Genomic DNA, 23,166 nt, shown 5'->3' on the forward strand with positions numbered 1-23,166 from the left:
TGCCACTTCCTGGGTGAAGCAGTACAGGCATGAAATCTAGTTTAACAACTTCATTTGTCATGACTTCAGGGAAGTACAGTTATTTAACTACGGCAATATGTTCTTCAAATACGTCCTTGGCCATTTATATTTGTAAGCCAATTTCTCTCTCTCAAGAATAAGTATGAGGACAAGAAACCCTATAGCGATGCTCGGTACAAGAATGAATTTGGACACTGGAGTAAGTCCAAAAATTTTTTAAAAAGAAAAGAAAGAGCAGATCTACTGAAAGCAATGAACTTAAAGGGGATATCCAACCAACTCATATTCAAGAAAGCAATAGACTTTACATATTCAAACTTAGTTTAATATCGCCCATAATTCCATTGCTTTCAATGGGTCTACTCTTGAGCATGACTTAGCTGTATATCATCCTCTCTCTCCTTTAAACTAAAAAAGTAGCACATAGCATCACACATCAGAACACCTTAGAACTGACAGCAACAAACAATATCCAAAGTGTAATCAGTCCGTATAATACATCTTATTCTTCAGAATAAAAATTGCATAGAATTGCATATGTCACAATCCATAATTTCCTGTAATCAAATACAAAAGCGATAGAGGCACTATAGGCAGACTTACCTGAAGCACCTGGGGATAATCAAAGACCTGATTCTTGTGGCAGCGCTTACGAGTAAAAGGGATTCCCTCTGAGAGGTTGGTACATTTGTCCAGGATCAGCACAGATTCTCCATTCTCAGCTTGAAGAGCCTCCAAGTCAGAACGGTATTCAGGATGAAGAGCCATCTGAGAGGAAAGGAGGAAGTACCTACGGGGACTGAAGACCCCATAAATGAGAGCCTGACAAATCCTGCAGGATTCTCACTAGATAATCTGGTATGTGTTTCCCTTTATGCTGCTGCGGGACTCAGACTTGTTAGCTTTATAGCCATAGCATTTCTCTTTACTTTACTAGAAAGAAGTGAGTTGGAAATAATCCTATACTGGTGCAATCAAGTTGAATTCTAGAAGGATTCATATACAAGCTGTAAGACCCAACTAGCAGTAGATATTAGCACATAAATAAAATACATAGTTGTGAACTATGAGTGCAGTATACACAAGGAGTCCCACCATGAACAAGTATGACAAGATTGCAAGTTTACAGCCGGTTCCTCTGCACGTTCACTCATGACAGTTTCACTGAAGGTAACAGGACTTACTTGAACAAGCAGGCAGGGAACTGCAATGTAGTGTAGCAAGATTAAGCATTCTTATTTGGAAGGAAGCACTACTGAAATAAGTGGGACTCCGCTCCCAGTAAATACTGCTAATAGTCTTTAAAAGCAGATTGGACAGCACAGCATTTTAGGAGGCTTGGCATCATACTGATAAGGATTTCCTACTGAATTAAACTCTTGCATCGTTTCTTAATTTGGCTAAATGCCAGCTTGTTCTAAGTGCTACTTATGTGGCAAGTGCACAACAGAAGTGACATTTCCTCTTGATAACTGCTGCCATACCAATTCTGCTTATTAACACAGCAAGTTCTCCATAAAACTTAAAGACCTATATCCTCCATGATGCAATGCAGACATTCCTTCTTTTCCAAAACAACAACAACCAAGAACTCGGTTATAATCAAATGGATTTCTTCTGGAAACAACGAGCACACATTAGAAAATCCAAGTTACAAGCGTGTTACTGACTGGGTAGCAATTTGTAAGAAACCTATGCAACTCTTCAGTGAAGTGTTCATAACTTTAAAAGTAATACAAGCAGTATTCTACAGCTTAAATCACACCACTGTGTTATTGGAACTCAAGATGTGTCTCTAACAGTCAGAGTTTAGCTCCTTGCCATATTTTGGGTCAGGAAGAGAGGTCGCTTTCCTCACCGCATCTGTCTTGGTTCACTTGAGTAATCTGGAGCCATTTGTTCAACATACAGTCTGCTGATCACCTGCTTTGCAAACCTCAAAAACCAGCAGGTTGTTCTGAGAGAGGTAGCTACCAGGTATATAATCCCACCTTTGAACCTCATTGGTCTATGGTAAGACCTTAAATTAACCAGTGCCTCAACTATTTCCCATATCTTTACCTTCTTTTAATAGCTGCCTCTTACATTTACAACTTTGTAGCACATATGAAGATAAATATTCCTACTTGATGCTCTGAGATGCAAGATATATGTAGAGATTAGTGTTTTTTAAAACCTGCTATCTGAAGTCGTCCCCACATGCTTACTGCAGGCACTCCAGGCTTTGTATCTGCAAAGCCACAGATGTGTAATAAAATGAAACTGAACTCTCATCTCAGATTTCCAAAACAAATTAACAGTTAAAATATGCATCAGCACAGCTTCAGGCAAATACAATAAATGCCGGTGATCTTAGCTAAGTGGTACATGACTGGAAGTTGCTATTTTTAAAAAATTTGCCATTCAAGCCCAACTATGAATAAAAAGGGAAATCAATTTCCATACAATAGTGAACACCTAACATGCAGGACTGTGAGCAGAACAGAACTTTAAATATATTTCTCTTCATTCACAACACAGCCTTCAGTCCTTATTAAAGAAAACTGTAAGTTGCACTGAACCCAGATATGTGAAAGTTCAGAACAGAGGTGGGGAGGGAGGGAAAGGGGGGGTTGGAGGGGAGGAGGGGGCTGTTTTGAATTTTTCCCCTGTGGAAAAATTCAAAATTTTCAGGAACACTAAAAAAATATCCTATAACATATCTTTTAAAATTGGTGAACTGCTTCTAAAGTGGTTGGAGTATCAGACTATGACCTGGGAGACTAGGGTCCAAATCTCCACTCTCAGGGGATTTGAACCCACTATGACCTTGGACGAGCCATAGTTGCTTAGCCTAACCTGCCTCAAAGAGTTGTTGCAGAGTTAAAATGGGAAGGGTAGGAATCTGTCTGGCACCTTGAGCTGCCTGGATAAAAGGTGGGATATAAATGCAGTAATTAAATGTTCACCTGACTTCAATTATTTATGAGTTCTGGAAGCCACTAAGGATGTTCAGCCCTTGTTTGTTTTTAGCAGGGCTGGTGGTGGCATTTCTCTTAATTTACAAATACACAAATATTTTTCTACATACTTAGGAAGTCTCCTGATACTTTTTCTGGGGGGAGGTTCCCCAACAGATATGGCAAAGATATGCACAATGATTTACTGTGCACTGTTTTGCTTTCTTTAAAAGTACATTAGCTGTGTTTTTTTTATATATATTCAAATTAGTGTCCTGTAGACAAGACTGCAAGAATACATGCCATTTCCCATTCACTGAAATTATTGGCCTGGATTCAACTAACCTGGGATAGTTCAACTAATGAGGCTTTCTCTTGTTTCCCTCTTCCCCCACGCCTCCCCCAAATCTGCTCTGGAGGGTCGGGACCACTTCCAGAACAGCCTGCAGGGGGAGGAAAGATCATTCTGTCTGATAAGTAGAAATGCTTGTGCTGAAGAAATGATCAGAAAAGCACAATGTTGAATTCCTCCCTTTGTAACTGACTTTTCTCCAGAAGTGACACTGTCTCACAAAAAATGTTTGTGAGAGAGAAACAATGCCTATGAGTCAGTACTCTCAATGTCTATCTTACTTCAGCAAAAGATCGCTGAAGATAGGTTGAGAAAGAGTGTTTATGTAAGTTGCTTAACTAAAGCTGAAAGGAGTGAACATTATTGTATGGGTACCATGGAAAGCCCAAATACCCACTAAATTGTAAAGTAATTTTCAGTTCCCATTTGCTCTGGTTCCTGACCAAATGCATGGTTTCCTGCTCCAAGGTTTCTGTCCACTCTTCACTGCAGTTCTACTCTAGTGGATTCAGCAAGGAAAGCAAGACAGTGAAAATTAGGCACTCTTATTTTGGAGGTTTGAAATTTCCAAATACTACTAGGGTGGGGAAGGCGGCAGAATCCAGGGACACATAACAAGAGAGACAAATCCTTTTCAGAAACAGATGATCCCGAAAGCAAGTCACATGTTTTAGCCTGTGATGGTGGCCAAGCCTGGAGCAGCAGAAACCACTTTCACTTTGATAAATTTCCCTTCCTCCCCAACTGTTAGGTGTTAACTTTTGCTAGTTAAAGCAAATGTCAGAGGTTCCCAGGGAAAGCATCCATTATTGCTCAGGAAACCTTGATAAGTGTAATTAGAACTTGGGCTTTCTATAGCACTTATGAGATAATCTGTTGACAGATAATACGCAGCCATATTTCGGTCTCATAGCTCTCAACAATTACAAGAGCAGCTATACAACCAGCTTCCCCCCGTCCCCAATACTGCGTGCTTTTGGTTTTCTGGACTGAATTTATTAGCAGCTCAGATGCAGCTGGCATTATATGACATTGTTAGCAAGAAGACAAACTATGCTGCATTCTCCCACTCATCTTCAGCTTACCCCAGCCCTTTATTTGGCAGTTCCACCTCTGCGGACAGTGGACTATAAACAGGAATGCTGACATCATAGCCTTGTCGGTAGGTCCACGTAGAAAAACCTCCTCCTGCCAACAGAGCTCTGAGGAGAAAAGGAAAAAGATAAGTTACAGCTATATTCCCCCCTCCCACCGCAACAACCCAACACCTATTCAAAAGACAGAAAATCAGAGAGGTGGAGTGGAGGAAAATGGCAAGCTCTCGCTGTAGTTTTAGAAACATTTTGATTCAAAAACAATATATGTAATGAGTTCAGATACCTGAAGATCCTACATAGGCATTCTAGGTTCAAATAAGAGCATAAGCACAGCTCGATTTGCTGGATCAGACCACTGTCCCATTTAGTCCAGCATTCTGTTCTCACAGTTGCTGATCAGATGCCTAAGAGAAGCTTGCAAGCAGACCCTGAGTTCAACAGCACTTTCCCCACTTGTAATTCCCAGAAAATCCCACGGCTGTGGTAGAACACAGTCATCCTGGCTAGGAAACACTATTCTATCCGCCTTTAAGGTGCACTAAATGGTTTTTAAATGGAAAGGTGGTATACGTTTTTGAAATACATTCATAAATATTAAGTGAAGAGAGCCTCCAGATGACAGGTGCTCTCAGCCTGCCATTCCCAGAAAGTAGCCTATGACCTGATGCGATGCAAAGCTCATCTTTAATACCCTGAATCTAGTATACACATCTAGATTGAAAGAAGACTGCATCTCTTGGATGCAGTCATGCATCCTGGCAATGTGGTATTAATCTGGGTCATGCGCTGTTTTACAACAGGGGAAAACCCAAACAACATTTCCCCTCTCATTACAGTCGACTGTGTGCCTAAGCATCAAATTCTAGGGGGAAGGACTTCGCTGTATTACTCTTAAAATTGCAGATAATACATCAGAAATAAAATTATCTCCCAAATACTGTTTTGTCTCTGTACAGCTTTTGAGAAGTGAGAACTTTTATTTCTTTATATATGTAGTTTCGGCACCTCACACCTAAAACAACTCAGATTACAGTCTTTTAAGAAACTTCCTTGAGTAAAGAGGCCTTTATTTCAGGGGTGGGGAATCGGATCCTGTGAGCAGGTCCATTTTTACAGGTGGGTGTCTCCTCCTGTAAACCTCTTTATGTCATATGATGTCAGGTTATTCAAACTTCAAAGAAACAATCAAGAACACACACCCAGTCCAACCTCAGTAGAACTGCAAAGGAAGAATCTTCCAAGATTCCACCCAAAGTATGGCTTGCATTAAACAGTGAATTTAAATTCAAGTTACCTTTCAAACAAGGGTCTTTCCCAACCCTACCTGGAGACTGAACCTGGAACCTAGTGTATGCAAAGCATATATTCCATCACTGAGCTATAGCACTTCCCTATGGGGAAGACGATTTTCACATTGCAGGAAAATTAGCATACTTTTTATTTTATTTTTTAATCACTTCAGGTCCTGGAGATTAGATGAACATAACCCATCACTTCAAGTACATGCCAAAAATCCCCTGAACAGCAGTAGAATTTATTATTTCCAGACACTAAAACGAACAGGGCCAGACACACTACTTCCAACTAGCATCTACTTCACTTAGATCTTAAACTTCGCTCAGTGAAATAGATACATGCCCATTATAGGCACTGTGCAAGGACCACCGTTGGGCAGTGCAGCTGCTCACTACATACATTTACTATTGAGTTAACTGTGAGCAAATTTCTTCAGCTGATCATTCAAGCTGCTGCAGCTACTGGTACCTAAGAATATGAAATACTTTGAGCCCAGAGTAGCTCACCATCAGGATCCAACAGAGGATTTTGCATGAAATGTGATGTGCAAGTTCCAGTAAATACGGTACTTTAAAAGAAAATACTAGCCCTCATGGCTGAGAAGACAATGAGAGGATTCCACTGGTCACATGAGCAGAAGGTTCCTTCACCCATTGCAAGAGATGATCCCCCACTAACTTCAGCCCCATATGGCACAGCTGACAATGTTCTGTAGCCCCCTCCTCAACCCCATGGAGAGGCTTTGGGTGGGTACAGGGGCTGCAGGCAGGAGGGAGAACAAGTTCTGTTGTGTGAGTTGCCTTCCACTTGCAGAGTCATGTAATGCAACCTCTAGTGAAAAGCAGAAGTTCCAGTATTCATGAGCATGGAAATTTGGTGCCTTCTCACCTTTCCTATCATCCCACCCCATCAAGCCCACATGAACTTCTTGATCATCTAAACACATTCTACTCAACCAACAAAACTCATGCTCAGGAGGGGTACAAGAAATATTTGGTTTATATCAGAATAGACAATCTTACATAAGTTATTTTCCATGACTTATTTTGAGCATTAAAAAAACCAGAAACAGCTGTTGCTGAACTCCAGAAAGGAGGAACAATTAATGCTATATAAATGCTGTGAACTGCTTTCAGAGTTCCAGAGTTCAATGTCCATTGATTTCAACAAGTGTATTCTAACTAATGTTGGAAATCACCCAAAAGGTGCTGAAAAAATATATTTCAAACCTCCCATAAAAAAATGGAAGCAAACTCAAACATACCAGCCCAGGCTACATGTGTGTTTACAGAAAGAGACCTAGATGAGGGAAGTGTTGAATGAGTTTTAGCTCCTAAAACCAGTGATTATTTTGCATTCTTTTCCATTTATTTTAAGTGACATGCAGCACAGCAGTGCAGAATGCTGCTGTTATCCTTCAAGCCTCACATTCCCAATTTCACATGAATTCAGAGGTGTTGAACAAGAAAGCAAGAAAAAACTGAATTTGGCTCATGTGTTACTTCTCCTGCACTTTTGCTCCTTGTTTCTCCTTCCTAATTAAGAAATAGTAACCAGATTGTTTTAATTTAGATCCAGTAAGCAATGTTAACCCCACTTCATCAACCTTGAGAACGCAGGTGTGCATCTACCTAAGCAAAGCCACAGGGAACCAACACCCAGTTAAGTAATTCAGTTTGGGTGTGCGCTCTGCAGCACAAGAACCAAAATATTAACTCTTAGATTTCTGAAGGCAAGTGGGAGGAAAAAGGAACATGGTGAGGGAAATTTTAAATTTAGCAACGCTTGTTTGGTAAAGGGTTAACGGTATGAAGAGAAAAAAGTGGCAGTTAAGTTGTGACTGAAGCCAGGAAAAGATAATGTGTGGAGGCTCAGTTGGCAGCAGGCCAAGAAGCAGCTAGGCTGTTAGTTTCAAAAGAGGTGTTTACATTCTTGTAAGGTTTTCCGTTATGACAGCTAACAGCAGAATCTGGCTTTCATATGGGACAGGAGAATTGAAATGGGTCACATTGTGATAGGTCACTTAGTGTACATTCTGTTCAAAATCACTGGCTGATATCCAATGTTAGTGAGTGTCTACCCACTGACCCATTTCTATGGGATGATGATGATGATGATGATGATGATGATGATTTTGTATACCACCCTATACCTACTGGTCAAGTACAAACAGTATATTCCAAAAAGGTTCTGACAGAGAATATAGATAGGCACAATATTGTGTGGAGATTTTTAATCAGCCATCAGAAAGTGAAGAGACTTCTAGGCAGAAGTGGGGGAAAGCTAGTCTGGAGAGGAAGACTCTGAAGGAAGTTCTCCAGTAAGTTACGACAACTTTGGTCAGAAGGTGACTGTTGGCTGCAGGAGACATCAGAGAAGAGAACTGTGACGTCTTCACGGCCAAGTCCTGGTGTTCAAGTGCCTGACCAGGAGGAAGGTTTCAGAAGAAAACCGAAACCAAGAAGTGACAGCTGGGAGATCCTGTTCCACCCTGTATCGCTTTGGAAAACCCTGACCAGAGAGAAGGCTTCAGGTGGAGTATTTGTGAGTTAACCATAAGAGGAGAAAAGGGGACTGGCTATTAGCTTTGCACAGGGATGAGAACTAGCAATAACACTTTTAAAGCACCAGTAACATCTGCTAAAGTAACAGTGGCATATCAACTATTAACAAACCAAGTATTGCTGGGGGCACTGTTATGCAGTGGTTCCGCTCCTTTCTCCTGGGCCATGTCCAGAAAGTGGTGTTGTGGGATGAGTGTTCAGAACCCTGGGCTCTCATTTGTGGGGTGCCTCAGAGCTCTGTCCTCTCCCCAATGCTTTTCAACATCTATATGTAGCCACTGGGAGAGATCATCAGGGAGTTTGGGCTGGGTGCTCACCAGCATGCAGAAGATATCCACTTCAACCTCTTCTTCAAATCATAACCAATGAAGGTCCTGTGTGAGTGTCTGGAGGCGGCTGGAGGATGGATGGTGGCTAACAGATTGAGGTTGAATCCTCACAAGACAGAAGTATTGTTTTGGGGGACAGAGGACGGACAGGTGTGGGGGACTCCTTGGTCCTGAATGGGGTAATTGTGCCCTGAAGGACCATGTACACAGCCTGGGAGTCATTTTGGAATCACAGCTGTCCATGAAGGTGCAGGTCAATTCTGTGTCAAGGTTGGCTGTCTACCAGCTCTATCTAGTATGCTGGCTGAGACCCTGCCTGCCTGCAGATTGTCACACCAGAGTGGTGCATGATCTGGTTATCTCCCGCTTGGACTACTGCAATACGCTCTACGTGGGGCTACCTTTGAAGGTGACTTGGAAACTACAACTAATCCAGAATGTGGCAGCTAGACTGGTGACTGGGAGTGGCTGCCGGGATTTTATCAACACCGGTCCTAAAGGTTCTTCATTGGCTCCCAGTGCATTTCCGAGCACAATTCAAAGTGCTCTAAACGGCCTTGGCCCAGTAATATAATAATAATAAATAATAAATAATAAATAATAAATAATAAATAATAAATAATAAATAATAAATAATAAATAATAAATAATAAATAATAATAAATAATAAATAATAATAAATAATAATAATAATAATAATAATAATAATAATAATAATAATAATAATTTATACCCCACCCATCTGACTGGGTTTCCCCAGCCACTCTGGGCGGCTCCCACAAGAATATTAAACAGAATAAAACTTCAAACATAAAAAAACTTCCCTAAACAGGGCTGCCTTCAGATGTCTTCTAAAAGTCAGTATACTTGAAGGAGCGTCTCCACCCCCATCATTCAGCCCAGACACTTCCTTTGAGGGTCTTTTGCTGGTTCCCTCACTGTGAGATGTGAAGTTACAGGGAAACAGGCAGAGGACCTTCTCGGTACTGGCACCCTGCCTGTGGAACACCCTCCCTTCAGATGTCAAAGAGATAAACAACTACATAACTTTTAGAAGAAATCTAAAGACAGCCCTTTATCGGGAAGTTTTTTATGTTTGATGTTTTATTATGTTTCAATATGCTGTAAGCCACCCAGAGTGGCTGGGGTATTATTATTATTAATTGATTAAATAACCTGCCTTCAAGTAAATCCCTATTATATTAAATAAGTTTTAATAAATAATAACATATTTGATGCAAGTCTCTGAGTTTGCTCAGCCCATGTCTATACCTTGCTGCCGTGTGTAGTAGAAGGTGGCTAAAGAAACAGATTGGAGTTAAAAAGTGGCAGCAAAAAAGCATATGGGTTAGACAAAATGTTTTATTTATTTAACCTATAATGGGGAGGGGAGGGCACAGAATCCTATAAGAGTTTATAAATAAAAATGTGGAAACTTACACCTAGTGATATCAAATATTTAATCAGGTTGACTATACCTTGGATTTTCTAAAGAACACACACACACTTACACATTTAGATGGTAAAATAATAATACTTGACTGTCCTCTACTGGCCAATCACATCATATATACACAGGAGGGATTCAAGTATTGTGACATAAGATGCTAAAAAACTAAATTACCCGTACCAATACATACACAATAATCCTTTTTTCTGACAAGTCATAGAGAGGAAACAAAAATACTCCTTGACTGCTCTCTGTACAGGAACTTCTGGAGTATAACTTTCTAGATATACACAAGAATTTGAGGGCAATCCAAATTCCACTCAAATCAATGGCAAAACCTCCACATAAAGATATGCAGATACTAACAGTCAGTAGAGACAAACTGAAGCCATGTTTCTAAGATGTAAAACTTAGATTTAAAAAAAGTTCTCGTCTTCAATAGGAGGATACCCTTTGGTTGGCTGTAAATCAAGGCCAACTAGTTAAATGCTATGTAGAAGTAATTTGTTTTAGAAAGCAGTATATTTATGTTCCATTAAGTTTCAGAAGCAGCAAAGCTGACAAAATGGCACGAGGAGGGTAAGTGCTGACCGGGCCAGTCCAAAGCATTCAGCCACTCACAGCCAGAGTGGAGTAGTGGTATAAGTGCTGGGCAAGGATCCAGGAAATCAGTGTTCAAATCCCCACTCAGTGCTGAAGCCCACTAGGTGACTTTGTGCCAGTAACTGTCTCTCAGCCTAATTTACCTCATAAGGATGTTATGAGGATAAAATGGAGAAGGGGGAAGTGTGTACACCACATAAGACTCTCAAGGTCATGGGTTTGAGCCCCATGTTGGGCAAAAGATTTCTGCATTGCAGGGAGTTGGACTAGATGATCCTCTTGGTCCCTTCCAACTCTACAATTCTATGAAATATAAATAAATTCACACTTTGACTCCCAACAGCTCTGGATCTTATTTAGAGACTTGTTCTAAAAAGTCTCAAAGAAACAGCAACAAGTTGCCTATTGGGAGAAGTGAGCCAATTACCCTGTTGCAACACCTTAGTATGCAGAAAGTGCAGCACTTAGCTAGCAAATCATGGTTAGAGAGTAGACTCTTCTTGCTGCAATCCCACACAGAGATGCTTGTAGGTAGGAAAAAAATAAAGTTGTTTATTGTACGATACACATAGCTTGGACAGAAAGGTTTCTAGTTCTAGTCCAACTAACTAGTCTAGAGAACAACAAGGAAGCCATGCCTGCTCCTTTGCTTCTCAGAGGACAGTTAAAGATGACCTCTCTCTCATATTGAGGTCCGAGAGAGAAGTGAAAGGAGGAAGTTGTAAACAGGACGCAACCTAAGATGTATCGTGCAATACATCAATGAGATGGAGAAGCATGCCGATAGGTTAAAGGTACAGGGATAGTGTGGGAATGTGGATGTCCCTCACTCAATCTGTGTTAACCTCATACAAACCTCTCTGCTTCAAGCAGAGTTGCACCCAGAGTTGCCTACCTGTCTCTTGGAACATCAAGTGCTGTGTTGTAGTCAGGTGGTCCTCCAGGCAACATGTTGAACAAGAGGTGATTTGTCCCATGATTCCAACTGAGAAAGAAAAATGATGGGGAAATGAGACCACCACACATGCTTGAAACCAGAGCTTCAGAGATAAGCACACATCCAAAGCCACTCTGTAACAAAACAGCTCTACAAAAAATGCAGGAGCCCAAGGGTCACAGATTAGCCATAAATGTCATCATTCTCATGATTTCTGAACCAGGCACTCTCAAATGAGTTGCAATTGGCCTGCCTGATGTATAAGCCCAAATGAATAATTACCAAACAGTGGGAGAACAGGGTGGTCAATAATTAAGACTGAAAACCAATGCACTCCTTGACTATCTGGTTTCCCCTCTTAGTCCCCTTACCCTTGTTTTACTGTTGTAGCTCTAGCATTCACAGTAAGATATGTGTAAGTACCGGGAGAGCTGTGCCAAAGCCTGAGCAGTTTCCTTGATACGGAGCATATTCTGGTTGAGTACGTCAATTGATGGCACAAAGAGACAGGCACGATTGATGTCATCTGTGTAGAAGTCACTGTCGGAGATGGCGGTTAACAGGTCATTGTATTCCCTGGAAATGGTATGACTCACAGGCATGTTGTATTCATCCACATACTTCTTTAGAGAGTAAATATAGACTTTGATCTTATTTTTGGGATTGAAGCCACAGCGGTAGACATCAAAACATGTATGCATCCTGCAGCTGAGATCTCCTCGTTCTGGGATGGCACTGTCTGCTGGAATCTTGACCACAGGCACATCATGAATGCTGCGTTTTTCAACTGTCCAATCATTTGAGGACTCTATGGAGTGTGGCCAGAACTGGAACATGCCTGTAGCAATGAGGCCCAACAGCACAATGGAGAAGAGAGCAATGTAGTAAATGCGGTGTTTAGTCTTCATTCTTGGGATGAGGGCTGGACCCCGGGTGTTATATTTGACTGACGCACACATAATGAAACAAGCCACCTTTCCCACAAGCTTCTGGAAAACAGAATATATGGAAAAACAAAATTTAAAAGGGTATGTTTAATTTGTGGCAACCTGGTCAGAAATCCATGTAATTAAAATAAAATAAAAACATTATTGTGCTCTAGTGGATTGCAACTGTACTGCACACTAGAATATCAGTTAAGATGAAAATGCTGCTGTTGTTTTCAACAGACCAAACAAGGCAATATCATTGGCATGTACCAATCTGGACTACCTCTCAATTTTTCTTTTGTCATCTACTGCTATTTAACATCTAGGAAGGCAGGTTCCTGATTGGGTTTAGTAGCTTACAATAAAAAACAAACAAACTAGTTTTACAGGCAGAATTCATTTTCCTGGGGAAAAGGGGGAACTAAATGGTCAGCAGCTTTTATACAAAGCTTAAAGGTAAAGGTAAAGGGACCCCTGACCATTAGGTCTAGTCGTGGCCAACTCCGGGGTTGCGGCGCTCATCTCGCTTTATTGGCCGAGGGAGCCGGCGTACAGCTTCCGGGTCATGTGGCCAGCATGACTAAGCTGCTTCTGGTGAACCAGAGCAGCGCACGGAAACACCATTTACCTTCCCGCCAGAGCGGTGCCTATTAATCTACTTGCACTTTGATGTGCTTTTGAACTGCAGGAGCAGGGACCAAGCAATGTCGCGGGGATTCGAACTGCCAACCTTCTGATTGGCAAGCCCTAGGCTCCAAACAAAGCTTAGGTTGTTCCAAATAGTTTACAAACATTTTCTCAATACTACTTACAATCACCCTAGGCTAAGTCAGTATTGTTGCATATTGCAGATTGATTACTTGAGGCTGAGAAATAACTCTTGCCTATGATCAACTTGTAACAGATGACAGACTGCAGATTTAAACTGAAGATTCCTGGTTCACAGTGCAGTCTGGTAAATTATTGAAAAATCTTGTATGAAACTTTGCACTTATATAATGTTGTTACCAACTTAAAGCAAACCATGGTCAGTACACACATAGCCTGGATACGCAGGTCGTAGCATCAGGAGACAGCAACTGAGATCATAAGAAATAGTTTTATTGGACACACACTCTGAAGGGTTTTTTTGCCCCCTACTGTAGCCCATTGTGCTTGCAAAAAACTAGGGTCTCCAAACTCTCCGTAACCCCAGGCAGTGTAGTATAAGGTGAATACAAAGAAGGGCCTTCCATGGTTCTTTGAAACACAGCTACGGAATACTAGGAAGTATATCAAAGCATTTCATTTTCAGATAAGCAATGGCAGGAGCATTCAGCCCAATCGTGGATATTTAGGCAAAGTTCATTTACTCTGATAGAGATATTCTAAAGGATGCTTCTTACGTAGTGTATAAACTACACATATACTGTATTAAAAAAAGGTAAAGGTAAAGGACCCCTGGACGGTTAAGTCCAGTTAAAGGAGACTATGGGGTGCGGAGCTCATCTCGCTTTCAGGCCGAGGGATCTGGCATTTGTCCACAGGCAGTTTTCTGGGTCATGTGGCCAGCATGACTAAACCGCTTCTGGCACAAAGCGCATGGAAACACTGTTTACATCCCTGCTGCAGTGGTACCTATTTATCTAATTGTGCTGGTATGCTTTCGAACTGCTAGGTTGGCAGAAGCTGGGACAGAGCAACAGTAGCTCACCCCATCACACGGATTTGAACTGCCAACCTTCTGATCAGCAAGTCTAAGAGGCTTGGTGGTTTAGACCACAGCACCACCCATGTCCCAGTTATACTGCATTAGATATGAAGGGCATACATGTGTATAAAATGGAATGTCTGTTTTTAAGTACATACCAGCAATGGTTGTGATCATTTCTCATTCTCATTTACTTCTCGTGTATATTTTAAAAGGTGAAAAGGCTATTTATATATGTCTAAACCCTTCACATCTGATATTGATAAGTGAGTATTTTGCACTTCAATATTGGCATCAAACCAGAGTACAAATTGTTGCATACAAAATACCTCTCAGTTGCACAACTGGCAAAGCAGAACTGGGCAGGCACAGTTAGGACCTGGGAAGAAACATTTTGAGAAACACAATAATAAAAGGATAGTAGCAACAACACATGTCCTTGTTACCATATTTTTCGCTCTATAGGACGCACTTTTTCCCCTCCAAAAATGAAGGGGAAATGTGTGTGCGTCCTATGGAGCAAATCCAGGCTTTCGCTGAAGCCTGGAGAGCGAGAGGCGTCGGTGCACACCGACCCCTCTCACTCTCCAGGCTTCAGGCACCTATCCGCAAGCCTTCTGAGCGCGGCAGGAGTTCCCACTGGGCTCCAAAGGCTTGCGGATAGCAGCCTGCAGCCTGAAGCCCGGGGAGCTTTTTTTCTTTATCCCCCCCCCCCCAAAAAAACCTAGGTGTGCCCTATGGTCGGGTGCGCCCTATGGAGCGAAAAATATGGTAAGTACTAGCACCAACTCTGCAGATAGCAGAACAGATAAAGCTGAAATGCCCTGAAGTTTTATTTATATTTCAGGTTGCTATTTTACAGTTTCTAGGGGGAAAAAACCCCAAATTTCTGTAAAGGCATGCACATGTTAAGTGTTCAGTCACATATTAAACTGTATATACTTAACATTTGCCAAAATTTTATTTTTACTTGTACAATCTTGAGGTATTTATTCTCTAAAACTATTCTTTTATGCAATCATGGCTTGTGGAGGATTAAAGTTGTTTTATTTCACACTGGATGATTTGCAATATAACAGTTTTAAATTAAGAAGTGTTAACACTTTTAATTGTGACTGATAAGTTATTCCCAAGGCAACATAACTACACCCAGCAAAATGCCATTCTATGACCAACCCCATTCCTGCCTAGAGGCATGCCAATTTACCACATGCAGAACAGAGATAACAGGAAGATGGCAGGTATTGTAGCAACAATGACAGTGGGTGTGTATGCTCTTAAACATTTCTGCTAGACTGCCTCAGCAAAATAGCGTTCTTAGCTCTCTTTGCCAAATCTATCAGTACAGTGGTGCCTCGCAAGACGAAATTAATCCGTTCCGCGAGTCTCTTCGTCTTGCGGTTTTTTCGTCTTGCGAAGCACGGCTATTAGCGGCTTAGCGGCTATTAGCGGCTATTAACGGCTTAGCGGCTTTTAAGAAAAAGGAAACAAACTCGCAAGAACTCGCAAGACGTTGCATCTTGCGAAGCAAGCCCATAGGGAAATTCGTCTTGTGGAACGACTCAAAAAACGGAAAACCCTTTCGTCTAGCGAGTTTTTCGTCTTGCGAGGCATTCGTCTTGCGGGGCACCACTGTAATCAGAAGAAATACAAGTTTATTGGTAATTTACTATTATGCATTTACTATTCTGCAGGACTACATTTGGGCCTCATACCTGCCTAGTATGGTTTCACTGCTATTTAAAGGAAAACGACTTCATAGACTCTGATTAGGAATGGAAAAGCAAGGGCTGCTTAACCGTTAATACTCCCCCTTACTGCAGCTGTCCACTCAACATAACCACCACCACCCAGTCTGCTTTCCTGCCCTTGGAGAAAAAACAGCTTCAAGACGGCAAGGAACAGGAACATCTGGAGGGCCGAGTTTGCCGCCTATGCCTGTCTTATGGGCTTTGGATCTATCTGAAAAAGTTTTCACATTCTACTACCAAAAAGCACCAAAACAATCACTTCCACCTCCCTCAAGTTGATCCACATGCTGCAAGCCTTCTTCATTAAGCTTCTCTAACTTATTAAGGTGTCCCTCCCAGAACCTAGATTACAAAGTTTCAATGTCTAAAACAACACTACCCTTAGTATTACACTATAATATCTTAGCATTTTAATGAAACTAATTGACACCTTCTTCCCACCAAACAATGGAATATCCTGATGCATCACTGAGATCACGCATTCATGACAAGTTCTTATGTCGCTGAGGAAAATATTTTTCCATGCCAGGCTACAGCATACACAGTCATTCCATGGAGATACTTAATCATATTTTATAACTGCTACAAAACAAATAATATTAAATAAAGCCTATGACATTTCCTGCTAAAAAATAATAAACTGCATTTGCATCCTCACGGTCACATTTAGAATTAGATACTACCCAATTAGCACCAGTAGCTTTCTGAGAAAATCAATAAATTAAAGGAAAGTGACAGGGTTCTAGAATACATATCCCCTGACTAATGCCCAGTAATTTCCACATTACTTCACAAATGTGTCAAAAACTGGACTGATACTAATCAGGAAAATGGAAGTACAGTAAGCTCTGTACCAGTGCAGTAAAACAGAATATGCATTACTGAAGAACAGTGGTTTTGAAAGCCACTAAAGATCCAAATTAGTAGGAAATGCAAGGTGAAATACTCCTTTATTGACATTTAAAAATGTTTGTTCAATATGTACTTCTAACAGGCTATCTGAATGACAGCAGATGGTTAAATATTCTCTGCAGATCCCATGAAAGTGAGGCAAATAAAGCTATCTTCTCTGTGCACATTCACATCTAGACTGGTAAAAGCCTAGAATTTCCAGCACTGGACAGCTACATTCAGAAATTAAGGACCTGCATATTGGTTTCAAGCCTGGATCAAGAAGTGGCAGAAAACTAGGCTTAGTACTATCGCCTTATCCCACACAGTCATTGATGACAGCCGGGGAGCAGATAAGAGATTGAATTCCCTGAGAGTAAAATATTACTTTTGATATGAATCAAGCATGCTAACTGGCACCAGTAAAGCTGACATTGTTGATCAGGTGTTGGGACACCTAAGTTGGTATGAACACTACAGCTTCCTTTTGCATGTGGGCATCGATGCTCCTCTTCTCCTACAGGCACACCCACAAGCCACTTAGATTCAGTGAATTTCCATCACGGGGGGAGGGGGCAGGACAGACCCACACACACACACGTGTGTCATCAGGCTCCATTTATTCCCATGCTTCTTGTTACTGTGAAAGTAGCACTTAATCTGACAGAGGTGTGTGTGTCTGAAACCTTGACAATGAGAAAGGAACTGAGAGTAAAAAAAAAACAACCTAAAGAGTGGGTGCTGTGCTGTCAGTGGAACGGACTTCATTAGATGTTGGCGAATTCTCCTTCCTTGGAGGCTTATAAGCAGAGGTTAGATGGCCACCTGTCACGGATTACTTGAGATTCCTGCATTGCAGGGGGTTTGACTCGATGACTCCCGGGGTCCCTTCCAGCTCTACAGTTCTCTGATTCTTCGGCCACAGGTGAGGAGGCAAGGCGCGCTAGGAAACCACCTCGAATGGCTCTCACCTGCAGGGCGACTTCGGGGCTCAACGGAGGGCGAGTAGCTGGGCCCCAGCTCGCCTGGACACCCGAAGCCACCCCGAGGCTCAGGGGGTATCAGAGGGTCCCCCCGCCCGCGTGCCACTCACCCGGTCGCCCGAGGAGGAGGACCCCAGCGCGAACTGGCTTGCCGGCTCTCTTCGCTTCCCCCTCAGTCGCCACGCCGGCTACGCTCCGGGAAGGACCCAGGTCGTCATGGGCGCCCTCCTCACCTCACGGCGCTCCGGCGGAGGGGAAGGAAGAGACCGCAAACGGCGTACGTCTCCCACGCCCCTCCGCCTCCGCCAGCCGCGGCCGACGCTTCCGGCTTCCGCTCGAGCGGGGCGTCATTTCCGGCGCGACGAAACGCTGGCAGGCGGACTGCCGTTCTCTCGCTTCTCCGCGCGGGGAACGACGCTCCTCGGGCTTTTGTTTTCCGGCAAGCATCTGAAGCCAAAGTAAGGCAAGCCGGTGGCTGAGATGGCTCTTAAGCATGGGCTCCTCAGCTAGTCGTCAGAATTGCTGAGATCCTTGTATGGACTGAGCATGTGACCAAGGGCGAATCGTAGAGAAGGGACCCGAAGGGGCATCTAGTCAACCCTCTGCAATGCTAGAATAATATTTATTTATACCCCACCCATCTGGCTAGATTGTCCTAGCCACTGTGGGCGGCTTCCAACACCAATAATAATAATAATAATAATGCATCAAACATTAATAGTAACAATCTGATCCAATATAAAAAGTCACAATAACTTTAAAATAAACAACTTATATCAAATAAAGCAACATTCAACAATACATCAGAATCTAATAGTAAACAGTAAAATTAGACATCAGCAAAAATAATTAAACAGTTTACCATTATTACAATAAATAATTACTAATCTATAATGAATAAACTGCAGGAGGCAGTGGAAGACAGAAGTGCCTGGCATGCTCTGGTCCATGGGGTCACGAAGAGTCGGACACGACTAAACGACTAAACAACAACAACATAACCAATAAAAATAACAGCAAATCACAAATACCCCAAAGATACAAAACCATGTAAAAGGATCAAATTAGAAACAAGGACACCACAACTTGAAAAAATATTCCTGAACTCTGTTCCCAGTGCTTCTGCTGTTCTCAAAGTCATGATCTGGGACTGGAGGGTGGGGCGGGGCAGATGGAAAAGTCATTGCCTGTAGAAAGTCTCTCCCCTCACTTCTTCCTCTGGAGCAGAGCAGGTCTCATGGTGTTCACATGCATGCTAAGGAGATGCTGCTGATGTCTGTCGAGGGAGATCATTCTCAGCCAGCTATGGAATGGGTTGGGGGTTTTTTAGGGCCAGTCAAAGCGGAAGTTTGTTGCTCAGACGCAGCTGTCTAATAGTCCCCCAACCCATGTAGGAGCCTGTGTTTTGCCAACCTTTATGGTCCCAGGGGCACACTAGAATTTTGAGAGAATGCTGTGGGCAGCTGTGCTTTGTGGATTCAGAGACTATAGGCACACTTTTGGGTGAAGACTTACTGGTTTTATTCATGTACAGCAAGAATAAAGCACAGCAAGGCGCACGGCCTACAGAACACATAATGCACAGGACTAGCCTGCATAAAACATATTAAAGCCTAAAGGAAGCCCAGCAAAACTAAATAAAGCTTAAGAGTGCAGCCTCTGTTACTGAGTAAAGAGTTTAAGCACACTAAAGCATCAGGCTACCAGGCAGGAACCTACTGCTTTTTTCCCTGTAGTTGTTAAGACTCTTGGACGGCAATGGGTATGGCTTCTTATAGCCAGGCTGCAACATCTCTGTTAGCTCTGGTTTCCTTGTTTGAGTGTCAGGGTCTAAGCTGGTTTGGTGAACTGTCTGCCTCTTACATAGTGTTGAACTGTGCTGACAAGTCGAATGGGTGTAGCAATCATACAGATGTGAGCTATATGTCACTGGCTGTAACATTCCTTATGCATTTCTGGGAGAGGGAGTATTAAAGCAGATATCAAACAATTGCTGTTCTTGTGGCCTTGAAACGAAAAGCAGCCGTTTGAGAAATTCTCTCAGCTTATTTGTAACAGTTAACCAGTCTTTGATCCCCCCCATTAGTGTATTGCTTCTCATACACATGCCATCCCGCTGTCTCCCGATCTGGTTTGGAGGCTGGCGGCGGGCCTGGGGGGGGGAATAAATTTTTTCCCTTTATTTCCCCCCCCCAAAAAAAATCTAGGTGCGTCCTATGGGCCGGTGCGTCCTATAGGGCGAAAAATACGGTAATAAAAACAAAAACAGCCCAATAGAATGGTTACAAATAGAAAGCAATTCCAGGTCCAGTTCTGTTAGGCCTTATGTTGGGGCGTTAAAGGGCTAATTCCAGACATCAGTCTGACTCCCCATGATAACAGTTCTATCCCACATATGTGATGCTACAGTCACAAAATGGCTGCCACAAGGGGATGTAACTGGCTACACAATAGCTGCCACGAGGGTGAACTTGACACAAAATTGGGAATACCAGTATTCCTATATAACAAAGAATCAATTGTTATAGGGTTCGGATTCCCCACTTGGTCATGAAGTTCAGCTTGGCCTTCATCCCCTATAATAGTTTCTGTCTTCATGGGGCTGTTCTTTTCGGTGGCCAGCCACTCTTCAGCATACCTTGTTTGGACTAATGCAAAGGAAGGATAGGCAAAAGGTAGACTGAGACCTACTAAGAGATCTATGGATGCGTCTATAGGTCAGCAAGCATTTCCGACTCCCAATGATCTAACAACAGCAACAAAAAGCTTTTCTCCCTTAAATCGGGTGGCTGAAGAGGGATGCTTGAGGGAAAACCAGTGGTGTGTGGAAAGGGCTTCTGAGCTTGATTCTCGTGCTAATCACTGAACTGAGCAGGTGCTCAGACATCCTGTTCCTTACAGTAATTCCTGGCATATGTCTTTCTGACTAAATTACTGTTTTGCATCTGGCTCTGGTTACAAAGCCTCATGATTCTAGTCAAAGCTAAGTAGATCTTGTGGCCTTGAAGACTGTCCACCCCTGATGTACAGTAAATGCCTCTTCCTGCTATTCCTTCAAAAGGGAATATTGCCTGTTTCCATCTAGCTTTTCTATCTCAGCTTCTCCATGCCTGACCCATCCCAGCTACAAATCACACCTTATAGATTGCCCCCATGATGTAAATGTGAGGTCCGCCCTATTAAATCTAAGTCTGCTTGAAAAATTATTTGCTAAGCAATTTGCCATAGGTTTTTGGACAGCTCTTTCTAAGGTTGTAACATGGACCAACACCAGATGGCAGTGCTGCTCTATTTAGGTTCAGAAATGTAAGTGTGGGTGGCGGGGTAGGGTTGCCATATTTCAAGAAGTAAAAAATCTGGACACAAAAGTTGTCCGGACACTTCCTGGTTCTGCTGAAAAACCCAGACATATTGACGATTAGCAAAACTGCTAATTTCACCAGTTTTTAGGGTGCAATTCTGTACTCAGAAGTGGAACCCACTGAGTGCAATGGTGCATTCTCTCAAGTAAGTGAGCACTGTACAAGTTCACAGTTTTAGGATGGAATAACTAGTCCTTCTCAGAGTAGACCCACCCATTAAAGTTAACAGACATGACAAATTTAGGCTTATTCATTTCAGTGGGTCTATTCTGAGTCGGACTAGCCTTGAATACAACCCTTAGTTGATTAATTGGTTACATTAATCCATATAAAACATTGTGATTGCTTTGAAAAGACAGAATTGGGGGAAAAAACACTTTTAGACAAGCATGTACAAAAAAAATGCAGATAAGTGTTACCTTTGAAGAGCCATCTCTTCTCATGTAGGATGAAGCTAAATAAGACATTAATTGTGTGATTGCATTTATAAAGCTTTACTTTTTTTAAAAAAAGATGTTCAAATAGCCACAGTTGGGGAACATGGGGCAAGGATGCGGGTTATCTCTCCCCACCCCATGCCATATTGCTTTATTATACATGTGTGCATTTATGCAGATGTAATTAATTCAAATACTCAGTTAAAACCAATGTGATAAATCCTTGAAGATTTCTGCTTTCAGGTGACAGCCATTTAATCATAGAACAAGCCTTGAAGGAAGTGGGTGAGAATAGGCATTATGGGTAAATGATTCTTGTATCAAGGAATTAGGTGTACAGCCTCTCCTTGATGGGATTGTACTTCCCTTGAAGGAGCAGATACACCAGGGGAAGGAGGGGTACTCATCAATCCAGCATTGCCTCTAGAGGCTCATGTAGTCTTGGTTGTGTGACATGCCTTTTTCCATCTTTCTGGTTCCTTGCTTTGACCATTCATGTACAGAGGTAGCCTACCTGCAGTGACCCATGCTCTGGTAACCTCCCATTTGCATTACTGTAATTTACTGTACATGGGGTTGCCCTTGAAGACTACCCGGAAGCTTCAATTAGCGCAGAATGTGGCTGCAAGAACATTAACTTATGCAGCCAGATGGAATCACACTGCACTGATTCTGAAAAAATTACACCGGTTGCTTTAATTCAGGCATAGGCAAACTTGGCCCTCCAGATGTTTTGGGACTACAACTCCCATCATCCCTGACCACTGGTCCTGTTAGCTAGGGATGTTGGGAGTTGTAGTCCCAAAAACATCTGGAGGGCCGAGTTTGCCTATGCCTGCTTTAATTCTATCAATGTTCAATTCAATTTAATTCAAGTTTTAAATGATTGCTTTTCCTATGTTTTCAATGGTTCCTATTTTTATATATAAGTTGCCTTGAGTCCTGTCAGGGGAAAAGGTAAAATATTAATATTATAATATAATATAATATAATATAATATAATATAATATAATATAATATAATATAATATAATATAATATAATATAATATAATATAACATAATATTATAATATAATAATATAACATAATATAATATAATATAATATAATATAATATAATATAATATAATATAATATAATATAATATAATATAATGCACCCTACCTCACCCCACACCTCAAAAATGTGTCATTAAAAAGTTAGGTTTTATTTTTAAAGAGTTTGGTCACTGCTTTTAATCAGATTGGTCACAATATTTTTGAGTGTAAAAAATATTTTTGAATGTAAAAAATACTTTTGAATGTAAAAAGTTGAGGCAGTTCAGTAGACAGAGCTCAGTACTGGACCTCTGCTTCTCCATGATCACCCAGGAAAGCGAAAGGGCCTTGACTTACTCATGCTCTGATTTCCCATTCTGCTGATGCTACTATTTTAATTATGACTGAGACTTACTGCAGGCCCGTTGAAGTGAACACACGTAAGATTGCGTGACTCCGATGACTTTCCCTTGAATAGCCGATTGCTCTTTCCCAAGGG

At 41.8% G+C, this 23,166-nt stretch overlaps 1 protein-coding gene across 4 annotated transcripts in view; it reads right to left on the minus strand.

Moving 5' to 3' along the window:
- EXT2 (exostosin glycosyltransferase 2) overlaps positions 1-18,175 on the minus strand; it is a 79,875-nt gene extending 61,700 nt beyond the window's left edge. The window contains exons 1-6 of one of the 4 annotated variants that reach the window (XM_028727613.2): positions 17,943-18,175; positions 14,537-14,586; positions 12,012-12,577; positions 11,547-11,636; positions 4,398-4,514; positions 625-820 (exon numbers count right to left, since the gene is read on the minus strand). In XM_028727613.2, coding sequence (XP_028583446.1) covers positions 625-820; positions 4,398-4,514; positions 11,547-11,636; positions 12,012-12,547 — 939 coding nt within the window. In that variant the 5' untranslated portion in view covers positions 12,548-12,577; positions 14,537-14,586; positions 17,943-18,175. The other 3 variants (XM_028727604.2, XM_028727622.2, XM_077929000.1) reach the window with 3 other exon arrangements.
- Between the last annotated feature and the right edge of the window lie 4,991 nt (positions 18,176-23,166).

Source organism: Podarcis muralis, chromosome 1 (assembly GCF_964188315.1).
Source record: "Podarcis muralis chromosome 1, rPodMur119.hap1.1, whole genome shotgun sequence".
Classification (NCBI taxonomy): domain Eukaryota; kingdom Metazoa; phylum Chordata; class Lepidosauria; order Squamata; family Lacertidae; genus Podarcis; species Podarcis muralis.